This window comes from Eschrichtius robustus, chromosome 10 (genome assembly GCF_028021215.1).
Source record: "Eschrichtius robustus isolate mEscRob2 chromosome 10, mEscRob2.pri, whole genome shotgun sequence".
Lineage (NCBI taxonomy): Eukaryota > Metazoa > Chordata > Mammalia > Artiodactyla > Eschrichtiidae > Eschrichtius > Eschrichtius robustus.
The window spans coordinates 5552939-5562845 of record NC_090833.1 but is presented as its reverse complement, the minus strand read 5'-3'; the positions used below and the strand labels follow the sequence as shown (position 1 = coordinate 5562845).

The window sequence follows — 9907 nt, the reverse complement described above, 5'->3', positions numbered from 1 at the left end:
GTCAGTGGCGCTCGGGGCCTGTCCTGCTGCCCCTGGCCGACTCTGAATTATCATTATTGAAGCACAAAGCTTGGTGGGAGGGGAAGGGAGAGCTGAACCCCGCACTCCCCCACTTGACTGCCTTCAGGTGTCCTGTATCGGAAGCACCCCTGGCCCCCTGCCTGAGGAGGGGTCGCTGGGCTGCCCACCCTCTGGGTGGCTCTCCAGGCTGACCTCCTGGCCCCCTCAGGCCCCCTCAGGCGGGAACGTGGAAAAGCAGCCCTGCTCTTCCTGGCCGCTGGCCTTGGGAAGCTGTGCTTCTTGTTGGGGGGAGCAGTAACAGTACATCGGGCGTTGACAGGATTCAGTAAGAAATGTCTCTGAGTGCCTGGCGGGCACCTCAGGCTCCCCCACTTGCCCGGTGAGGCCCTCCCTGCCCCCGACTCCAGGTGGCAACACCCCCAGTCACCAGCAGGGGGCGACCTCCCCACTGAGACAGCAGTGTCCGGGCTGACCCGGTAACAGCCACCGAACCCAACTGGGTCCAGCCTTCACCCTCCAGGTCTGCTCCTAGGAAGTCCTAGGGTCCCAGGGTCCTTGCCTGGAAATCGGAGGTGGGGTGGTACAAGCCCAGCCACAGCCCAGGAAATCAAAAGGTCTTCACTGGCCCGGCCCGGCCCAGCCCAGCGGTGCAGGCCCCGCCCCTGCCTTCCACAGGCAGGGGAATGGGGTGGGGCGGGTCTCCAGCTGCCCCGGGAAGACAGGAGGCGGGAGGGCACAACAGCCAAGGGGACTGGGGACGTCCCAGGCCGGCAGAGACAGCGGGGTGGTTCGGGGTGGGGGGCGGGGGAAGGGCTTCAGGGAACTGATCTCAGTCACCTTGGGGAGTGAGTTCCCGAAGGCAGCTGCACCCCAGCCTGGCCGAGGGGCATGGCGGGATGTGGCCACCCAGCCCATGGGCACAGGCAGCCCTTAGCACCAGCCACTCCCCAGTCCTTGGGAGAGCGGCCGGACCTCCAGGCACCAGAGAAACGAGGAGGCGTCCGGAGGGCCAGGGAGGCTGGCCTCAGACCTGACCCAGAAAGATCTGACCCTTCCCTCTGTCTGCTAAAAGGGCTCCAGGGGTGCCATCTGCCCCTCCTCTGTGAGTGCCCATCACTCCAGGTGTCTGGGCTGGCAAAGTGGAAGGGCTGCCAGGAGCATGTGGCAGATTCCTGGCCCAGGGAAGGCAAACAGCCCAGGAGCCAAAGTCTGGGCAGGCAGAATTTGGGGTGGTCAAATTTGCCTGGCCCGCAGCAGCCGGGGCAAATGGGGGATGGGGACAATGTGAAGGTGATGTGTGGCCTCACTTGTTCAGGGAGTGCTTAGTGTCGGGGTTGGCCTGGCCCACTCCATCGCGAGAGCGGGTCAGTCATGTGCGGGCAGGCGGGGGCGTCTGAGCAGGAGCGGAGTTCGGGGTGGGGGTGGGCGTGGGGACGGCGGGCAGGGGTAGCAGGGGGTGGCGAGGGGACGGGCGGGGGCGGGGACGGGCGGTGGGCGGGGCCGGACAGCGCGCCCATCTAGCGGTCCTCACGGACCGGCCGGACCTTCATCTCGGAGAACTTGAGTGAGTACTGCCAGCCGGTCCAGGAGGACCACTCGACGCCGTCGGCGTAAGAGGCGTGTGCGCCGCGCAGGTACTGCCCGTTAAGGTTGGAAGTGTGGCAGTTGCGGTACCACCAGGCGCCGCGGTAGAAGGCCGCGCAGTTGTTCTCCGAGTGGTCACTGTCTCGGTCCTTGGTGGTGAACCTCATGCCGCTGTGCTTCAGGAGGGAGTCCCCTGCGCAGGCGCACACACAGGTGTGCGCTCACGGGGGCACAGGGGCGTGCGTGCATCACAGCTTCCCGTACGCGATGCAGTCCCCTGGACGTGCGTGCAGGATGTGTGTGCGCACACATGCAGACATGCGCCCCCCCCCCCATATGCACACTGGTGCACACGTGTGCGTGCACACCTGCCCCGCCGCCACGCTCCGTGTCCACGCAGCTCACAGGCACGCACGGTGCCGCCTTGGTGGTCCCTAAGGCTGTCCCTGCGTCTAGGCAGCCTCTCCCTCCTCCTAGCTTTGTCACACACTCCCTTTCCTTGTTTTCTTGCCTTGGCCTGAGAGGACAGACACAGCCCAGAGGGGGTCTAGAGGCTCAGCAGAGCCCAGACTCCAGATGTCCTGATTCCTGGCTCTGGGCTCATTTTGTTCATCTGCAAAATGGGTGATTTTGCAGGTGAGGCCCTGCAAGCTTCACGTGGCTGGTGTGAGGACCAGTGGGGACTGGGAGGTGGCAGTGAGAAGCCTTGATCCTGGCCCCTGGCCTGGAAAGACCTCCTTTGTCCTCCCAGCTGGGGAGACTGCTGGGCTACCCTTGCCCTTCCCCATCCCCGCTGTAGCCTGGAGCCCTACCTGCAGTGCCCGAGTAGTCGGCCACTGTGAGCGGGTACCCGTCTTCCTCGGGGTCCACGGAGAACAAGCCCACGCCAAAGCTCCCATAGTGGGCGTAGGCTGTGCCATTGTCAAAGTCCTCCAGGTCCACGTGTAACTCGTAGGCTGCCTGTGTGGTCAGGGCGTGGATCCTCTTGAGCCCTGGAATGGGGGAGAGAACGGTGGGAGAAGTTGGGGGGGCCTAGGAAGTGACCTCCCCAGAGAGAACCAAGGAGAGACAAGAGCTAAGCTCACGTGGCTGGTGACAGAAAGGGACAACCACCACCAAGTGTATGCTGTCAGTCCTGGGCTGCTTCCTTCTTCCTGCAGGCCTGTGTTTGGCAGGAAACAGGACTGACAGTTTTTCATGTTTCATGTTTTCTGTGCTCGCTTTAAGTCAGGCTGTGCTTTCCAAATGTTTTAAGCTGAAGGCTGGTAGAAAGACTGCAGGAATCAGGAAGAGTCTGGAAACTCTTCTGGATTGGGGGTGATGGCACCTTTATCTTCTCTGACACTCTGGGCTCCAGCCAGACGGGATCTGGTACTCACATGCACTTCCCTGGCCTCTGAGCCTTTGCACATGCTGTTCCCTCTGCCTGGGACACTTGGCCCTACTCCTCCTCACCTGGCTACCTTCTGTTCATTTTCAGGTCTCACTTCCTCAGGAAGGCTGCCTGACCTCCTGTGGAGGTTGAGGACCTCTGCCAACCCAGGTGCCCCCATCGGTGTTTATCATTCTGGTCCTGGCTGCCTATTTCCTTGTCGGGCTTCCCCCCATGTGTGAAAGCTCCATGAGAGAGCAAGACGACTGTCCCGCTCACTGTAGAACCCCAGCATCTGAGGGTGGGTGCAGCGCACAATAGGTGCTCAATAAATGCTGGCTTCATGGATGAGAGGCAGAAGACCATGCCCGCTGCCGTCTCTGGGGCCTGGCTGTGGATGCCCCCTCACCACCCCTGCCCCCTTCCTCCCCTCCTCGGTTCTCCTGCGCCCACCTTGGGGTCTCACACCAGGCCCTCCCCCTCCCCCTCCCCACGCTCACTCACACTCAAGGTGCTTCCCTGCCGGTTTGATTACCTCTTGATTAAGAGGGCATTTAATTAAATGCCTTGCAAGTTATCAGCACTGAGTGACATTTCATCAGCCGCTCCACCCCCCCCCCCACCCCCGCTTTCCTTTCCCGCACGGGTCAGCGTGTGCACGCCCCTAGGGCGTGAGGGCTGTGCGGCCCTCTCCCCACCCAGCCCACAGGAAAGCGTCTGGTCCAGGGTCCAGGTCCAGGGCAAAGGGGAAGGAGCCGTGAAAAGAGCAACAGCCGTAGACAGCAGACCCGCCAGAACCTCAGAGCATCCACCCGCATTCCTCTCACCGAGGACCCGGCCTCGGGAGCATAAGGGCCTCGTCTCCCTGCCTCTCTCGCTCCTCCCTGGGCTGGAGGCTCGCGGCAAGCTCCTGTCCCCCTCTGGGCCCCAGGCTGCACACCTGTGGAGGGAGGGCCAGAGGGCTTTCCAAGCTGTAAAGGGCAGACTACAGGCAACACTGACAACAGCTGCCCCCCTACCTGGGCAGCACTTACCAGTCTAGGCACTGCTATGAGCGCCGCACGTGGGTTAGTGAAGCCAGTGGGATTAGAACGAGTCCAGTTTAATTAAAGTGTCCCTGTACAGCTCTTAGAACAGTGCCTGGCCCATTGCACACATTATCCAGGTGTTTGCTGCTTCTGTCAGGATCCAATGAGGCAGGTGCTATTATTATCCCTGTTTTATAGGTGAGGAAAATGAGGCACTGAGAGGTTAAGGAACTGGCCCAGGTCACACAGCTGGTAAGTGGCAGAGCTGGGATCTGAACCCAGGCAGACTTGCCCAGACTCTGTGCTCTCATTCAGTACTTTTTTTTTTAAGGTATTTTCCCCCCAACTTTAGAACTCTATTTATTTATGTTTTCAAAATGGACACTGCTTTACATCATCATCATGAAAATAACGCATGGCCTTTAAACAAAGGAACAAAATCCAGTAGTACGTGAAGAATGAAGTGAACGTGTATCTTCCCAACTCATCATCTTTTGTAAACAATTATTTAGAATTAACCACTATTAACAAGTTGATTGACACACTCCAAGACATATAAAATATCTCATTCAGTTCTTGCCTAGGACAAATAATCTGATCCAGGAATAGGGCAAGAGGGAGAGCAGCCCAGCAGGGATGCTGGAAGATTCCTTTCCCCACCACTGAGTGGTCGCTGGTGCCCATCATCAGCACCCCACTCCTCCGGGCGAATCAGGGCTCCATGCGCATTCCCAGTGCCCACGAGGGTGCCCTGAGGGAGGGCCGGGTTCCTCTGGGATTTGGTCCCCCTCGCCTCTACCCTTCTTCCCCTGAAGGCCACCTCCCTCCCTGCCTCTACCTCCCTCAGTCTTTACTCTCTGGGTTTCTCCAGCCCTTGTTGATCTGCCAGGATGCTCAGAACCCCGGGGGTGAGCCAAGATCCAACCCCATCATCTATCAGAGTTCAGATCACAGACAGTGGGGAGGAAGACCCTGGTGGAAGAATACTGAGATGCCCATCATCACCCCAATGAACTCCCAGATGGATTAAAGATCTGAACCTACCACCTAACACTGAAAAAGCATTTTAAAAATACTCCTATTTTTTAAATTTTTATTGATATAAAACTAGGAGGGGAAAGCAGGGCCTAAAACTCAGAAGATATGAGGGAAAAGACTAGCAGAATTGACTACATAAAAATTGAAAACTTCTAGGAAATAAGCAATAATGTTACCAGAAAAAAAAAAAAAAGCTGAAAGACAAATGACCAGGAGTAACTATGTATCATGTGTATCTGACAAAGAATCAATAACCTTAATACATAAAGAGCTCCCATAACTCAATAGGAAAAGACAAAACACGCGATGAGAAGGTGACAGGAGAGTGTGGAAAAGCAGAGGCAGGGAACAGTGCAGGGCAGTCGAGGGCTGGGCTCAAGCTGACATTCTCGTCAGGGCTCCCTGTCTGTCAGGAGCTAGTCAAGGCCCCGCTTAAATGCTTCTCCCACACTCGGTGGCTGCCGACAGATTTCAATTAAGATGCCAGGAGTGGCAGAGGCACCAATGCTGCTCCAAGCGGGTGGGTGGTGCTGCAGGAACAGGGTCCCTACCTGGCCAACCTCTCCCTATCTTTATACACCCACCTGGGTGTGGGGGACGGGACTCCCCACCTGGAAGCTTCTCTCCCCTGACCCCTATCCTGCCCTGCTTTCATTCACTCAGTTCAGAGTATGGTTCAGAGCTTGGATGGACTCCAGCGCGTGAACCCTGCTCAGGCTTCCCCGACCCCAACTCGTGCGCATGCGCACACACACACACACACACACACACACACACACATACACACACACACACACACATATACACACCAGCCTATGACTTGGGTCACTTGCCACCTCTCTGAGCCTCAGTATCTTCATCCCTAAAAGGAGAGGACACAGCAGTTCCATCCCCCTTGGGTGGGCATGCGGTGTCAGGGCTGATGTATATAAAACGGGCTGAGCGCACAGCAGGAGTGCGGTACGTAGGGGCTGAGGTCACGAGGTCCATCTTGGGGTGTCTGGCCTTTCCTACGGCCAGTGCTCGCCTGGGCACTGGGGACACAGTGGAGGTCAGGGCAGAGAGGGTCCTGACCCTCTCATGGACTCCAGGTGGGAGGGAGATAAGACATTAAGCAAATGACAGTGCAAAGCAGGTGCCTCTGTGCACAGGGGAGTGGGCACGCATCTGGATCCCGGCCCTGGGACCCACCTTCTCCTGGGTTACCTGGGACCCTCCTGACCCCCACCTGGAGCCCAGACCTTGGCACCCAGCGCCCCCTGGTTAGTGCTCCCGGCCATCCACATGCCTCCACCTTGCTCTCCCCTCCTCCCCTCCTGCCTGGCTGGGGAAGATTCCCGAAATCCATGCCCAAGAAAGCTGAAGGGGGACAGGTATGCCGTGAGGTGTTCAAGGTCGTTCAAACAATGCTCGGGGTGGGGGGCACGTGGCTCCAATGACGTGTTTATTTTATGTTAAAAATATAAATGGGAGATGACTGCTAAAGGGGCACGGGGTTTCTTTTGGGGGTGGAGAAAATGTTCTGGAATTAGATAGTGGTAACGGTTGCACAATTCTGTGAATATACTAAAAACCAGTGGGACTTCTCTGGCAGTCGAGTGGTTAAGACTCCGCGCTTCCAACGCAGGGGGTGCGGGTTTCATCCCTAGTTGCGGAACTAAGATCCCACATGCCGCGCAGCGTGGCCAAAAGAGAAAAAAAAAAAATAATGATAATAAAAACCACTGAATTGTGCCCTTTAAAATAGTGAATTATATTTCAAACAAACCAAAAAAACCCCAAACCTGACCTCAGGCCACAGCTTCCTCCCAAATATACACATGACCTCCGACCTGCGATGTTTATGGATGTTATTCTTTAGAATGAAATTATGTGAGATATTTACATTTTAAAATACTGAGTGAATTTAAAGATAAATAGTAAGTAAACAATAGTGATAATAATAATATTAACATAAGCTCATTGAGCCCTTACTTTGTGCCAGGCAAGGAATACGTGCCAGCCCCGGGACCGTGGGCGCTGTGGCCGGGAGCACCGACTGGCCGCTCTTTTGGGAGATGCGCCCTCGGTGTCCAGAGCACAGCATTGGGCAGTGCTGACCCCCCCAAGCGCAGGGCAGCACTGGGGTCGTCCTGGCCCTCCAGCACCTGGAACAGTGCCCTTGCGCTGGCCACAGCTGCCTGACCCAGGACAGTGACCAGGTCCCAGGGTGTCCCCGGCAGGAAAAGCACACATCTCTGCGGGACCCCCCCCCCCCCCCCCACCGGCGAGCGCACCGCCTTTGGTTTCGTGCTCATGGAGTTCCTTCACACTGGACGCACTGATCCCCTCTGCACGTAGCACCAGGGAGACCCGGACGGCAGCCACGTGAGGAGGGGGCTCGGATGTGACAGGGTGTGGTGCACAGGGAGAGGGCAGGCCACCCCGCGGGCCGGGCATCAGGAGTCTCACCTAGCCAGTGCTCGCCCGTGAGCTTGCCGAAGCCATCCCGGTACGCCTCCCAGCCTCTGAAGAAGTTCACGGAGCCGTCCTCCCGGCGCTGAAACACCTGCGAAGCGAGGAGGAGGATGGAGAGCTAGCTCCAACCTTCCCAGGACCCCACGTGCGTCCCCCTGCCCCACACTCTCCCTTCGCCTGCCTGCTTGGAGACAGCAGGGGCTGGGCCTCCATTTCCCTCAGCAGCTCCCACCGGGCCCCGGAGCAGAGCAGGGACTCGGGAGTCTCGTGGTGGCCCGAGCGGGGACTGACCAAGTGCCCCTAGGCCCTGAAAGGTCCCCTCCAGAAGGAACTGGGGTGGGCTGGGGTGCAGTGGAGGAAGCCTGGCTTCCAGGCCCACCTCTGCCGCCTCACTGTGGGACCCTGGATGGGTCCCATCCCTGCTGGGGCTTCAGTTTCCTCACTGGTCAAATAATAAGGGTGTGAGCAAGGGTCCCTATATCTTTTCCCAGGTCAAAACAAAACTGAATAAAACCCCATTCTCAAGTTTTTAAAACTCGATCACACACACACACACACACACACACACACACACACACGCACACACACCACTCAGGCCTGGCCGCCAGAGCTCTGTCTCTCGATACGCCCCTGCTGCAGTCACGCACTGCACATCCCCCCGTATAAAGAGCCTGGGCAGGGGATGAATGGGGGCTTGGGAAAGCAGAGCCCCGGCCACCTCTCAGGGGAGGACCAGGAGTCCACAGCCAGTGGGGGTGTGACTCGGGTACTGACAAGCAGCCCAGCTGCCTCTGTTCTTCATTTTAATAACATTCTTGATTTGGGAGTCGGGAATCCCATCGGTTAAATTGCTTTGCAATAAGTACCACGCGCTGGTCCAGGCCAGAGCTGCCTTGAGTCTGTACAAGATCCGCTGACAATCCTGTTCCCAGCTCGCCCCCCCGCCCCCCAACTCTTTCTGTCTAACAAGCCTTTTTCTTGCTCATTTGCAGAGGGAGGCAGCATCCGCCCCCAGCACCCCCATCCGCGCCCATGTCGGAGGTGTTAGAGATCTGGCTGCGGCACCAGCTAGCCGCCCGTTTCATCCCTAAGCGGCCTGATTTCAGCCGCCCGGAGCTGCGTCTGCCCGCAGCTCCGCCTGTGTCTGCGGGGACCTATCTGTCACAGCGCTTGGGCAGCTCTGACCTCAGGTGGCAGGAGGGAGGCGACACCTTTTTTTCTTGTTCCGCTACCTGCAACCTGGCCCAGCCCTGACACGTGAAAGCCCTCAGAAGGGACGGCGCGGAAGGAAATTCGATCAGGCTCAGAGATCTGAGAGCCTGCGGAGAGTGGTATTGATGGCTGCAGATCGGGACCCTGAGCACGCGCCCCTTGAAAGGCCTGATCCTGGCAGAAGCTCAGATGCTCCCCCGAGAAGGCATCGGACAGCGGAGCCTGTTTCTGCTGGAGGAGGCGGGGGAGAGGGGGGCTGGAGGGGCCGGGGAGGGGGGATGGGGGGGCAGTGGTTACAAACCTGGGCTCTAGAGCTCGGGCTCTGCCCCTTACAGCACCGGCCAGTTACCCCACCTCTCTGAGCCTCAGTTTCCACATCTGTAAGATGGGGACCCCGGCGGCACCTCCCCCATCGGTGACCCACCGAGAGTAAGCTCGGGGCCCGGCACACCGCAGATGCTCAATCCACACCAGCCAAGGAGACCCACAGCCTCGGGATGCAGGCCGGCCAGGGCCACCCCTCCTCCCCCTCCCTCGGCCCCTGCCTCAGGCCACACCCAGCCCCTCCTTCCAGACTTGGGCCCTTCTCCTCCCGAGCCTCCTGTCCCAGGGCACGTCCCCAAGCCTCGTTCATTCGCTCAAATGTTCCACTGAGCATCTCCATGTCAGGAGCAAGGTGGGGAGACCGAGTCAGGGCCCTCGGGGCAGAGGAACACGGGGAGAGGCCTGGCTCAGGGGACCCCCACCCAGACAGGAAGTAGGACTGGTCTGACAGTGGCGTGTGGCCAGCGGGGCCGGCATCTGGGAAGGAATCCAGGGTGGCCCCGAGGAAGGGCCAGGTCCTGGGCCCCGCATTTCCCAAGGTGTGGTCTGGGAAAACCATTCCTCCCTCGGCAGCCCCGCGCCCCGGGCCACGCTCTCCTCGCCCACTGATCAGCCCACCTCCCGGGACCTCAGCGAGGAATAAATTACCGAGTGGCTGGTAGTAGTATTGCCATCGTTATTGTTGTTCCTGTTCCCGCTATTATGAAGTAGAAGTGGGGTTACCACACTTCCAGGCACGGGCAGGACCCCAACCCCAGAAATGGGGACGGACGGGCAGAGCGGCCAAGACCGGCTGGGGCTGAGAGCTGACCACAGCAGATGCTCGGGGTAAGTCTTCCTTGCCCAGCAACACGCATGTCCTTACCCCAAC

At 58.6% G+C, this 9907-nt stretch overlaps 1 protein-coding gene across 1 annotated transcript in view; it reads right to left on the bottom strand.

Moving 5' to 3' along the window:
• Nucleotides 1–1538: 1538 nt before the first annotated feature.
• FIBCD1 (fibrinogen C domain containing 1) overlaps nucleotides 1539–9907 on the bottom strand; it is a 28637-nt gene continuing 20268 nt past the window's right edge. Inside the window, exons 5-7 of the mRNA XM_068552965.1 lie at nucleotides 7495–7591; nucleotides 2418–2597; nucleotides 1539–1798 (exon numbers count right to left, since the gene is read on the bottom strand). Coding sequence (XP_068409066.1) covers nucleotides 1539–1798; nucleotides 2418–2597; nucleotides 7495–7591 — 537 coding nt within the window. The remainder of the gene's footprint in view (nucleotides 1799–2417; nucleotides 2598–7494; nucleotides 7592–9907) is intronic.